This window comes from Tauraco erythrolophus, chromosome 2, assembly GCF_009769465.1.
Source record: "Tauraco erythrolophus isolate bTauEry1 chromosome 2, bTauEry1.pri, whole genome shotgun sequence".
Lineage (NCBI taxonomy): Eukaryota > Metazoa > Chordata > Aves > Musophagiformes > Musophagidae > Tauraco > Tauraco erythrolophus.
The window spans coordinates 110446005-110459668 of NC_141466.1; the positions used below are offsets into that span (position 1 = coordinate 110446005).

A 13664-nucleotide genomic window follows, 5' to 3' on the forward strand; every position below is an offset into this window, starting at 1 on the left:
GAGGCTATGGTGAGTGTGGGTACCTGAGAGGCTGCAAACTGGGGAGACGTACCGTGGGATGTATCAGAGCGCAGGGTTGGAGCACATGAATGGCGCCAGGTTAAAGCCCAGGGGGGACATCAGATTGCAATGAAGAATTTGAAGCAAGCAGGAGCAGACCTTGGGTCTTTCCATGTTGGGGAGGGCCCGGTCCAGGCCAAAGGCTCCTGTGGAGCTTGCTCAGGGTTTAGGAAGAACTGTTTGCCCTCCAGACAGTGGTAACCCCCGTTTCTTCAAGGGCCTCTCTTCTTGCTTGGAGGTATGAGGAGGAGGATGCTGTGGAACCTATTACCCCATTATGAGTCAGATTTAAATTTAAACCACAGTCAGTTGTTCAAATACTTTCAATTCAGACAGTGTTTTGTCTTGTTTTTCAGTTAGGGAATACGTTTAGAGCGAGCTACTACAGATTTGGGCCAAATCTCCACGGTGCAAATCTGAGGCAATTTACACTGACTGCAGCAGAGCTACTCCAGACTGATCTCCGTATAATCAGGAGCAGAGGGGCCTTGCTCTCTTGGCTTGCCAAAAAGTGCCGTCTCTAATGCCACGGAAGAAAATACCAGGAAGCAGGATTTGTGGCTGTGAGCTGGCGCAGGATGTCTGTATTACAGATATCACCTGGGGCATTTGATTTTAATTGACTGCCGCTGCTGTGACCCACATCTAAAGCAGTGTATTTGGATTTCACAATTTATATATTGCTGTCCTGAAACCAGACTCTTGCGATCTGAAAGGTTACAAGGTTATATTAAATGGCAAACGTACAGTGCTCTTTGAAGTGCCAAACTCAGTATCAAGTGTAGACCTCATAGCTTTCTACTCTGTCAACCTCCTCCTCCTTCCCCGGCCCCCTCAGCAACAGCTCTGGACCAGAGGAAGTTAATTTGCAGTATATTTCGGTCGAATTGCTGCTTTCTCCTTGTTCCAAAATCCTTTTTTTTTTTTTTTTTTGTTCCAAATGCTGTATCCCCTACAAAAAAAAGTCAGTACACTGGAGACCATGTATAGAGTACCTTTGGCAAATAATCTGTGAGCGTGGGTGAAGGGAAGCATTTATCACTGCGTCATAGTCACTGCGATTTGAGGGCTTATCTCAGATGCAACCACTTCTTGCCAGGAACAGAGCAGTTATTGAAGACAACTTAAAGAACTATATAATATCACCATTAGCTACTGGCACAAGCCATCATATGCTCCAAGCTCGACACTACCATGCATAGAAACACGGGGCTCTGAGCTGATAGAAAGATTTATTGCCATTTGCAATGCATGTACATTATGGGGAGCATAGGAATGCAGGACATGAGTCAGAAACCAGCTACTGGTTTGGTGTTCCTGCTCTTTGGGCTGCAGTCTGGTGAGTTAGCCAGGCCCACTTTATGATGAAACACGAACAATTTTTAACCAAAGCGTCATAATTACTGGACTGAGGAAATTCAGATTGGCTTGCTGACCTATGCTACGGAGCCTGTTGGAAAGGTGAAGACAATATTGCTGTGTTGGGGAGGTGTAGGAAACAAAGTGAAGCTTTGTTGGAGAGAAGCCTATGTGAAGAAGAATAGATGATGGAAGAAAATGGAGGAGGACAGGAGTGGTTTGGGTGGAAGCCTGTAGGTGGTGGGAAGAGAAAACCACAAGAAGAATCACGACTTACGGAAAACAATGCAGGCAAGAGGAAAGGAAGAAAGAGAAATTATTTGCGAAAGAAGACAGCATCTTAAAGAAGCAGTAAGTCCAAATGCTCAGATAGCAAAGGAAGTCACATGCCAAAACGTTGCAATAAAATGCATGGGAACATGAAAATATGGCTTTCGGGGACAGAACTGAGGAAGAGGAAGGGCTTGGGAGACCTGTACATAAAGGGGAGATGAACACAGGAGTACCCTGCAGGATCTAGGGTATTTGGCTAGAAGACAAGAGAACCCACTCTATTTTTGTTGACTTTGGCTCCTCTTTGTTGATATTTTAATAAAACATAATGTGCCTCTGGCAAGTTAAAGCTAAATGCTAGATAAGTTTACAGGATTTTTTTTTGTTTTGTTTTGCTTCATTTTATATAAAATCTTGCTTTGGAGCTATCTTAAAATCTCCTGAATGGCAGGAAATTGCACTCAATATTTCAGAATCTTCCAGGAGAAGGACCCCAGACCCTTCATTCTTGTTTATTGCTTCTACATTGCAGAGTCTTCCTTCCTTCCTTCCTTAAGCATAAATCAGACTGAACAGCCTCAGGGCTGTATCCCCAACTTAACACTGCACATGTATCTTCAGTGGCAAGAGGAAGGTCCTGCTTGGGGAACAAATGGAGAGGAAATCCCTTTTCAGGATCCATTCTCTTCCCGGAGCTCATCCCATCACCACAGGGCGATACAATGAGTCTGTCACAGTGATTCCATGACACACTGGACTTTGCCTTCCTTTTTGACCTGCTTTAGCCACTCATCTCTCTACCCTCTTCGCACTTCACCTTCTTTTACCTTTAAGTGAGTAGCAGCCAGCACTGTAAGAGAATTCTACTGCAGCTGTAGCCCATCCAGATATAAAAGAGGTTGGGTTATGTGTGCAATATGTTCTTTTTATTTGCAAGTTTGCATGAAGAACGTGTCTGGCAAGTTCTGAGCAGATGGATCAGAGAGCTACGGGGTTTTTTTAAAACTTTGGCAAGTACTCCATACCTTTGTATTTTGGCAGGAACTCTGCATCTCATATACTCTGCATCTCATAACTCTGCATCTCATCTCTAAAGATTCTGCCCTTGGTTTGAGCCTGATTCGGAGACCTTTGCAAATAATGCAAGGTCTTTGGTTGATAAGCAGGGGGGCTTGTAAAGCCCTTCTAACTCTATAGACTGAAGGCAGAGCCTGAATTACACTTTTGCAGAAGTGATTACAAGAAGAGCTTGAAAATTCGCACTGAGAATTTTTGAAAAAATGCTCAGTCAGTCTTTTGCCCTAGTGGTGATAAGAAGAAGCTACGATTTTGATAGCCAGTAGATTTCCGATTATCTGGCAAAAGGTGCTATCTGGAGGCTTTGCACTTTACGACATATGTTTCCACATATAATGAGTAAGAAACTGGAGAAGTTTGCAGTAGAATTAAGGGTTTGCTTATTCTTGTGTCCAAGACAGGATCAAAGACCTTGAACTCAACCAGGGAGTGCGAAAGGATTGAGAATTAGCATGGTCATTTTTTAACTTTAAGCTTCTGGAGGGGCTGGATGAAGTCCTTGAGAGCTGTCTGAGGAGACCTTTGAAATCTGGAAGCAGGCAGCGAGTCTTTCAGTAGAGTGAATAGTACGTAAGAGTTTGGAAACCACAAGCAGCTGCATATGCAGACCTTGGGAATCTGGTTGTTCCATTGCCGAGGGTTAGGCTGGAGTCCTCTGCAGGTTTCTTCTCGTTCAGAAGAGGTTATCCTAACGAGCAGTTTTCAGGCATGATGTTGTGCATAGCTGAACTTATCTCTGCTCTGATGTGAACCAGCATTAGCACATCATTTACCACTGGATCTCATTGTTTGGGCTTATTTACTTTGAGCTTACAACTACATGTCAGGTTATTTCCATTATTTTAAAAGGTCCTTGAAGTTCCAATGGAAACCATGGATAATGACTGATAAGTAAGAGAAAGATCAGTAAGCCTGCCAAGATGATGTAATACACAAGAACATCGCAGGAGTCTGAAATGACAGAGAAGAGAAGGAAAGGAAGGAAGTTATCAGGGAGCCAACAGCATCTGGAGGGAGGAGATCAGACAGTCCAGAATGAATGGAGAGGAAAAACAGATTAATAGCAGGTTTTTACAAGATAATGCCATATTTACTGCTTTTCAGTGATTGCAGAACCCATGCTGGATGACAGCAGTGGCCATCTCAAGTTCCAGGGCAATGCAGCAGACATATTTTTGAGTGCCCATATGACCTTATTATTATGTTTTGAAAGTTCATCAACTTGTTTTGAGAACTGTAAGTTGCCAGAAATATTTCCTAACAGTTGGTGACCATAATTCTCAAACCCAGATATAAAATGCCCTTGTTGTTGCTAAAGCTTGGCCTTTGATGTGTGCCTAGGGTTTTCTTGGCTGCGGCAGATGTATGTCATTGATGTCATCAGCTTGTGTGCCATCACTGCTGAGCCACATTCAGTTTTTTGTTTGTTTGTTTGCTTGCTTGCTTGCTGGGGAGGTGATGAATTTATTAGCCAAAACTATTCCACTGTAAATTATACTTAATGGTAATTTTCCTATTCTTCTGCATCTGATTGTGGTAACTATAGAAGACTAGAAGTAATTATTGGCCAGACCATCAGATATGAAATAAGCTAAGCAAGTTGCTGTTGTGGAGCTCTAGTTATTTGAAAGAAGCAGTGTGTCTTTCTGTCAGTTTTTTCCTTTTATGCGTGTAATGAGTCATGAAGACAGGCTGTTCTGGCGTCTGCTCTCAGTGGTTATTGTCTAGAACACATACACTAAGTGTTCATTCAGTTATCCCCTGCTTTAGCTGCCTATATATATGAGAAGGGGAGTAGGCAAAGGAAAATTTGAGCAAAATAATTATGTTTCTATTAACAGAGTCTTGGGTTTTGTAGGTTTTTTTGATTTATTTTTGAACCAATATAGTTACACTGATGCCAAGTGCTGCTGCTCTGCTTGTATCAGCCTCTGATATGCCTCATTTTTTAAAGAAGCTGTGTTTCTGCTAATGTTGCAAACATTCTGCTTTGTTTGTTATTATGAATTATATAGTGTTCTCAGTGTACTTTACAGTTTATAAAATATAGACTAAGACAGTCCTTGTCCTTATTTTTATACTAAGAACTGTGTGATAGTTACTTGAGAGTATAAACATGTGTGCATACAAATAAACAGTTTAATCCTCCAGTATTTTAATGAAGATTTCGGCTACTTGATACTCAAATTTAAAAAAAAATGTATCAGTTAATGCTCTCCAGTTGATCTGAAAAATAAGCACATCAGGTGACAGAGTAATTCAGAGATCAGTATTTTCAGGAAACTCACTTGTCATTCTTCTGAAACAAGTTTGTAACAAAATTAAACCTTTTCACTGCTGAGTGCCCTGGTCATGGTGATTTGGGATACGCTTCCAAGATAGCATCGTGGTCCAGCCTCCTCTAACGGATGAGGAGGAGCACAGACAAATCCCTGCCAGCAGAGCACAAGGTCTCCCCTGAAGACTGAGCAGAATGCTTCTGCAGAACAAATGAAGGGCAGATTTCAACTGGATTTATAAAATAGCAGAAGTCTGGCAGGCCTGATGAGGGTGGCATGTGAGTGCTGTCATCACCAAGATCCCCGACTGGGCTTCCTAAACATGTGTAGCTGTACAAGCAAGAGCAGTGCTTTGTTTGCATCTGGCTGCTTCTTGAGCCCTTTCCTGCAATTAACTGCATTATTCTTATATTCATATGTTTGTTTGGCCTTGATCTGCTGGCAGTAGCTGCATGTATGTGGTATCTAGAGATCCTTCATGGGTATTTAGAAAGTAATTTTTTCCCCAGGCGTTTTTCAGAAGGGTCAGAATAGAAAAAAACAAAAATGATGAGGGAAAGATTAGCAGTGCCCTGGAAGGCAGGGCATAAGTGTACAAGATAATTTGTCAAGAAGAGATTAACGAGTGTTTTGGCTATTTGATTTCTTGTGAAAGAAGGAATCCCGTACAAAAAGAGGGTAGAGAAAAACAAGTTGTTCTTAGAATTTAGAATATTGCTACTGAATGAAAATTACTCTGCATGCTGGGCTAGAAGTCTGCTGGATAACCTTTTGGTAACACTTCTACCGCTTCAGCTCTTCCCCGCGTAGTGTGATCATAAGCATAATCCTTTATTAGAAAAGGCAGCATTGCATTATCACTCTCCTGAAAACGAGACCAAATAAACAGATACACCTGGAAGAGCGTCCATGTATTCAGAAGGTGTAGAGATGTTGCACAACCTGACTTTTGAGTTTGTTGATTTTGAGCTCTCACTCACACGTGCGTGTGAAGGTGCACATGCGCACACCCGGACCCGTGCAGTTGTTTTGCATCGAAAGCTACTTGTGCGTGCAGATGTTTGAATGTGTCGCTTGTAAGTGAGGGAGGTGAGGTTGTGTGTGTGGAAACACTGTCTCCTACTCATGCAAGTGAGTGAATCTGTCATCTCTACCTGCAGGTGGGTGATGCACAGTACTCCACCCCACCCCAAAAGCCCTATCCATCCACGTCATGACCTGTAGACATACCAAGCTCCTTCGGCCTCTTTAAAAGGGAGTGTTTGGACAACGTGCCAGAAGGAAATGAGAAAGGTTTAAAGGAGAAGTTTAACTCAGTCTCCCTTCTCTCCTGTGGGTGGTTTTTTTTTCCCCCTTGTCTTCTGTTAATATTTTTAGTGCACTGCAGACTCTTTTGCACAAAGGCAAAGTTGTGCAAAACAGATACAAGTTGTGCAGCAACATTTCTGATGACAGTGTTTGGTGTGGTTGCAATGGGCTAAGCTTAAAGGTAAGGCAGTGCTTATAGGCAAGGCAAGGCAATGTTTACAGGTAAAGGTAATATACCAATCAGTGTAGCTGGAAGAAGTAGGCAGGCTTTCAAGCACAAAAGCTGCAAGGCGCAGAAAAGACTTTTCTTCTTTTTTTTGCAACTGAACTAGTTGATCTAGTAGGAAGAAAGTATTGGAAATACTGAAAGAGAAGTTTTTCATGGGAATATAGGCTTGAGCGTGTATTGGAAGAAAAAGGTGTGTTGCTGATGGGGAATGCAAGACCAGAAATGTAGTGCAAAGAACAAAGGGGCAAAGTGGCAGAGTCAACCTAAAATGCTTATCTCATGTAATAATTTCTGGAAGACTCATTTGAAGAACATACTGTATTTGTAACAATTTCTGATAGGTTCCTATAAAGAGGCTGCTTTTTTTACCACTGTGTGGAGTGCAATTGCTTCAGTGTGAATGGAAACATAGAATGCACTGCAGGAAAAGAAGTGAAGAGCCCTTTGTCAGGTTATTTTGTGGGAGAAAATAGACTCTCAGGATCCAGCCTAAGATTTTATCATCCATTAGCTTTCCATGCTTGCAATACTGTAACAGAAAAAGAAGGAAAAATTAAACTGGTGAGGCTAGATCATTCTTGCTTACAAACAAACAGGTTGTTGAGATCATACATCACCCTAACACTGTAAAGATACTTAGTCAGCCCAGAAGAAGGAGATGGAAGCTAGTTGTTGTGCTAGTTTCAGTAAGTATGGCGCTCATCACATTTAACAGCCTTTTGCTTAAAAACCGCCAGTGCCTGTTTAACCCATGATGTCAGTTGTGGAAATGATGCCATTCTTAGTTTGTGACTTTTTAACTCATTCTTCATAATATTCTTCCTGAACATGCAGCATAAACAACATGGAGAGAAGCCTTACTTTCAAACATCATGGATAACTATAGTATCTGTAATATCTAGCTCTTTTAATCCACAGTGTCCATGTTGTCCCACAGTGTCCTATGGGTTTGAAATGTGCAAAAACTTTTCTTGTCATTCAGTTCATTGGTGAGGATGGGTGTTCTTTGTACCATTGGGTCTGTGCAGTGATGATATCTTGTACTTTTACAAATACCTTTTGTGCCAAGTATGCACTGCCAGCCCTTGACTTTGTCTTTTGGTAGCAATGAGATTAGGATAAAGATGTTTTATTTTGGATAGCAAGGCACAGCTGAGCCTTCAGAACATATCTAGGACCAATTATAGTTAACATCAGGAGATTGCTTTTGGCGCGTTACTTACTTTTAGATCCTTACATCACTGCCAAGACTGAGGTATGCAGTTACTGGAGTCTTTGGAAAGATATGACTGTGCAGAAAGGAAGAGAAATGAGCCAAGTTCTTATGTCCCATTTGCCTCACGCCCCCCCCCCCCCCCCCATCTTTGCAGAATGACAGCTGCATTGCATCCTCAGAAACACTTGAGTTGCCCTGATAAAGACCAAAGGGAAGGCAAAGTTATATTTGTACTTCTCTGGGACTTTCCCAGCATTGATTACTGATTCTCTCATCCCTCTGGCACTTCTGAGCAATGGTAGTCCCCTTGCTGCTGCCAGACTCTCTGTAAACAGTTGTTCAAACACTTTGTTTGAAGGTTGTCTCATAAAAAGCAGTCACAATGTTCAATGTTTGAGTGCCCTCAGTTTCAGCTGGAGAACTCAGCATCGCCTGCTAGGGGCACTTAGTCATTTTCTGGACTTGGACCAACATCTTCTCATGTCTTTTTGCTAAATGTGTTGATCAGAAAGAAGGCAAAGAGCTTGTCATGCTGCTGAGCTTCTCATAAGACGAATGTTATTGTGGGAGGTGCACTGTTGGCCTGTGAGAGGTCCAGCACTCCCTTGAAATAAATAGGGAGACTACATGTTGAACAGAATCTGGCCTTTTCAAGCTTGCTTTTCTATTTAATTATGAAAAGCCTAATTTTATCATGATGACATAATTTCACACCTCTTTTGAAATATTTTTCTTTACATGTATTATGCAGTTTCACCATTGTTTTATTCCAGCAGCGTTTGCTAGATGTCAGGTTGGCCTGGGCTGAGAAAACAGGAGGAAACAATGAGACATTGTCAGTTATTCATTTGGAGATGGACTTGGATGGTTAAAGAGAGGAAGAACCCAAAACAATATACGAAGTCACACAGCTGGCATGCCAAAAGTTACAAAGTGATGTTATCGTGTGGTTTCTTGATTGGAGTTGACTTAATGTTGCATGGCATTCCAGCTTCTTGCATCGCAAAACTATCAACATAGTAATAACCGGGAAACCAGAAACCTGTTAGCGGCCAAAAGTCCGGTTGTTTCTGTCCTGGAGTTAGGGTAAATAATAGCAGGCTGTGCTTGTATGTGGGAAAGCACTCACTCAATTGTTTGGATAGGAGGAAAACCGTCTTTGAAATTCTAGGCATGCAGTGCTGTGTTTTGAAAGGGTGGGGCAGGGGTTTTCTTTCTACAGGTATTTTTTTGTTGCATGCTTAGTGGCAAGCTTTGCTGTAAGTTTTGACACAAATACAAATATAAATGGCATCAAAGTTTGGATGGAAGCTGCATCGCCTGTTGCACGCATCCATATGTGACCGCAATTCACACTGAGCTGTCTCTGCATGCCGCCAGGTTACCTGTATGGATGATAACTTTTCTCTGTTTCATGTATGGCCACTACCTGAAGTCAGAGGGAAGGCTGGGAGCATTAATAAGGCAATACCATACAGATTAGTTATGGGCGAGCTATATAGTATCTTCAGCGTACAGACTCCATCATACTGGCTTTACTTTAGCATCTGATGTTATGCTCTAACCCGTGTATTACTGAAGAAGGTAAAATAGCCTTTTCTGATGTTCCATTTACTGTGATTTCTTGACCCCTTGTGTTGCAGGACAAGTTTTCAGAGCAGTCTTTCTGTGTGATTTCTCTTAGGAGGGAATATGTGATGGCATGTTTTGCTTGGGAGCATAAGCTGATTTCATTAGGGTGTTTTTATATCACTTTCCTCTCCCCACACACCCTAAGAGAATTCTTTCTGAAAACATGCCTGAAGGTACATCTGCTGCATAGAGGTTTGAGCTGTTACAGTTTCATCTGCTGTTTTATAATGTTGGTGGTCCATTTTAATAAGAAACGGATAGATTTTAACCTGTAGGCAGTCATATTTGTTGTTTCTTACAGGTTCTAAAATCTAAAGAATTATCATCACCAGGACAGCGCTACATCGACAGCAAAGTAGTGAAAACAAGAGCTGAAGGAGAATGGTTGTCTTTTGATGTCACTGAGGCTGTACATGAGTGGCTCCATCACAGAGGTGACAACAAGCATTCTTTACCTTCACTTCTGCCCCAACTGCTCCTCCATTAACTCAGCAGTATTTCAGGGTCATTCCATGTATAAAAACCAACTCCACTTACTTTTATGTTTTGCAGACAGGAACCTTGGATTTAAGATAAGCTTACATTGTCCGTGCTGCACCTTCGTGCCTTCCAATAATTATATCATCCCCAATAAAAGTGAGGAGCTTGAAGCAAGATTTGCAGGTAATGAAAGAAAAAAAACTTATTAAAATGTTGTGGTACTTACGAATTAAGGAGGGAAACAAAGAGCCATTACCACCTCTCTAAATGGCGTTCAGCTGATTGAAAACTTGCTCATTTGAGAATCTTGATTCTCAGCTTGTAGGAAATGGTATTGAAGGCACAAGGGTAAAACTGTATCAGCTGCTGAACTATTCTAAAACCAGATGGCATGAATAAGCCATCTCATTCCACGCATGCAGCTTCAATGTCCTTAAGTGTCTGTGTTACAGTTTGCAGCATGCACACTGGATATACATACAATTTTGGATCTAGGGAAGACTGTTGCACAGTAGACCATCCACTGTTGGATAGTCATGAGAAAACTTGCTGAATATTTTCAAAATAAACCCTTTGGCTGCTGTCCATCCTAGCGCTGTAATGATTCAGGCTTAGTAGAGAAGGCTACCACTGAAAAGTAGAATAGGATGGTGTTTGGCAGACGTATAAGCTGCTTGCAGTAGATATGTATGTGATTGTGGTGTATTTTATGAGTGTTAAACAATACTTGTTGTGGCAAATTTCCAAAGTATAGGTAAGGCAACAGTTGGCTGCTTTGCTTACAGAAGCACCTTACTTTGTCCTCACAGCGTATAGAGGGTCCCAGTCTTTGTAAGCACCTGCACATGCACTTCCAGCTCTTCAGGCACACTAAATATCTCCAGCTACTCTTTTATTTTCTGGGTTTTTTTTAATTTTTTTCTGATCATATCAGTAATGTTTTAAATTACTCTGAGCAATGACATCAGTCGCTTTGGGAAGAGCTGAGCAATGGGTGCCAGACTTGGATAAATGTCCTACAGTGTTTTACTGCCAGTGTGTTGTGGGTTGAAGAAATGGCAATGATGTGCCTGTCTGTGGTCCTACTTCCAGCAGTGGAAGTCTGATTCTCAGGTGAAGTCAACAGAACTACGTTAGTTAACATGAACTATCTATATATATCTACACTGTCATGTAGAATTTATTGTAACATATTTGTATATTAGTTACACAAAGTATTTTTTTATGCTGACAGCTTGGTGAAAACCTAAAAGATTTAATGGATTGGACATTAAAAAATAAACAACAGTGTTTAGTTAGGTTTATAGATATATGTGCTTCTTATGGACAGCAGACAAGGTGATACAGAGTAAATATATCAAGGTCACTTAAGCGCCCTTGTGTTTTTAAGCCATTAAAGTTTCAGTTTCAAAAAGGGAAATGTTGTTTAATTGACTGTGCTATGGTTATCATCCACCAGTACATATAAAACTCTCGCTATATTAGAACCAACCCAAGTTCTGTTTATACAGTTCTCATTTATTAAAGTATATCGTGATTTGGTTCATTTGTTTTCCAAGGATTTGGCTGTATTCCTTGTCAAGTATTAAGTTTTTCTAACCATTGTTTCACTGCATTGGAATTTTTTCTCTAAGTAAATAAATGTACTGTACGTATGATTAAAGCCATTGTGTGTGTTTAAAAAATTGTTGGTGTGATACTTGGTCGCTGTAATTGCAAATGTTACAAAAAGAAAAGTGTATCTTTTTCTCTTTAGATAGTATTATCTGGTTCAGCAGGTTAATTTTCAAAAGGGTCTTAGCAACAGGCATAACATGAACTGTTTGGACTCCTACGAAAGGCTAATACCTTGAGTCTTTTGCCTGTGCTGTTGCCATGATAAGAAGCTAGTAGTTAGTGTTTCAAGAGAAAGTACAGAATGTGAGGTCATTGATTGCCAGTTTAAGAAGAGCTATTCTGATCAATGCCCTTGCCATGCCCGTACAAAAGAAGAGACTAGAATAACTGACTTTCTGGGAAAAAATAGCAGAATTAAATAAACTGGCAATGGCAGACAGAGAATTTACAAGCATTAGAAAGAGGTAAATGTGGCAGAGAAAAATAATGGCATGGAAGTAAGACATGGGAAATGCAGGTGAACTATCCAGAGCATCTGTAGTGGTGTTACAAGGTACATACCTGTTAAAAGATGGGAATACAGCCCTAGGGGAAGTGAGAAAAGCATCACTGCTTGGGGCATTTGAAACTAAGCAATGCAGATGCAGTGACTCACGTACTATCTTTTCTGTTAACTCATTTCAACAGTTCTGGTAGATGCAATGAAATGCCATTAAATGGCTGTGAATGTGGGAGGGCTGATACTATAGATAACATGAGAACTGTGAATATCTTAGGGATCTTGGGTTGAAATTTACCCCCACTTTCCCAGTAAACATGCTCAGCTGACACCATCGTTGCCCAGTTTCTGAGATAATTTTTTTTAAAGAGATGGTTTATTTAATTTGTGAAGAAAAAGCAACACAATGTTTATCACCAAAATGTATTTTTTGAAGGTATTGATGACTACACATATTCCAGTGGTGATGTGAAAGCTTTAAAGTCCAATAGGAAAAAATACAGTGGGAAGACCCCACATCTTCTGCTAATGTTATTACCCTCCTACAGACTTGAGTCGCAACAGCCCAGTCGGCGGAAGAAGCGTGCTCTAGATGCTGCCTATTGTTTTAGGTAACTATGCATCCATATTCAGTACACTTACATAGTAGTACCAGCCTCTGATGTGCAATGCAGTTGTTTGTCATGTTTCTTTATGGTTGGCATTTATACAGAGCACAGACCTGCATTCGCAGACCCACAAGGTCTGTGCCCAATGGTCTCCAATACCACAGAGACAGTCGCAGAGGAAGGTTGTGGCCTTAGAAAGCAGAAGCTGAGTTCCATCTAGGATGATCCCCAGACCCATCAGCCCCATCATTACAGCCAAATTGTCACCTCCACTGTGCTCACCTACTCAGAGAGGACCTGGAGAAAATTACTTACTAGTCCAGGGAAACCATTAGCTTTGTTTGTATAAGGAAGTCTTGCCATGTCTAAGCACCTGATTTCATTTACAAGTTACTATTGATGTGATTTAGATGTGAATTTTTGGGACTCGGACTTGCCTCCCTGTAAAGCATCATTTGGGGAGCAAGCAACTGGATTATTGTCATTCCCTGTGTTCTTCGTTATGACCTATGTATTCGTCTGTATTTTGTTTCCCAGGAATGTGCAGGATAATTGCTGTCTGCGTCCACTTTATATTGACTTCAAGAGGGATCTTGGCTGGAAATGGATTCATGAACCTAAAGGATATCATGCTAATTTCTGTGCAGGAGCCTGCCCGTATTTATGGAGCTCAGATACTCAGCACAGCAGAGTAAGTAATGATGTTGCTAATTTTCAGCTTCTATTTTATATCTGCAGAGTGAAATATGTTTCCAGGACTGACAGCAGCACCAATGCCCAAAGCTTGTATTTATTATCTCAATGACTAAGGAGGATGAAGTGTGGCCCTGTAGAGGCACTCACACATGGCCTCAAGCTAGTGTTGAAGCAGTAAGAACGTGTTGGCTCAGAGATTTTTTTTTTAATGTGTTCATCGATATAATATATGGATGGATTGAATGCTCTCTGTGAGTATGAACTTGGTGCAGCTTTGGGAGGCTGCCTGGGAAGGGACATTTCATTATAGAGCATGAGTGGAAGATGACAC

At 41.2% G+C, this 13664-nt stretch overlaps 1 protein-coding gene across 1 annotated transcript in view; it reads left to right on the forward strand.

Annotated features, from left to right (window-relative positions):
* TGFB2 (transforming growth factor beta 2) overlaps nucleotides 1-13664 on the forward strand; it is a 65351-nt gene that overhangs the window by 49940 nt on the left and 1747 nt on the right. Inside the window, exons 3-6 of the mRNA XM_086629509.1 lie at nucleotides 9735-9867; nucleotides 9986-10096; nucleotides 12466-12640; nucleotides 13175-13328. Of these exons, the coding sequence (XP_086485635.1) occupies nucleotides 9735-9867; nucleotides 9986-10096; nucleotides 12466-12640; nucleotides 13175-13328 (573 nt within the window). The remainder of the gene's footprint in view (nucleotides 1-9734; nucleotides 9868-9985; nucleotides 10097-12465; nucleotides 12641-13174; nucleotides 13329-13664) is intronic.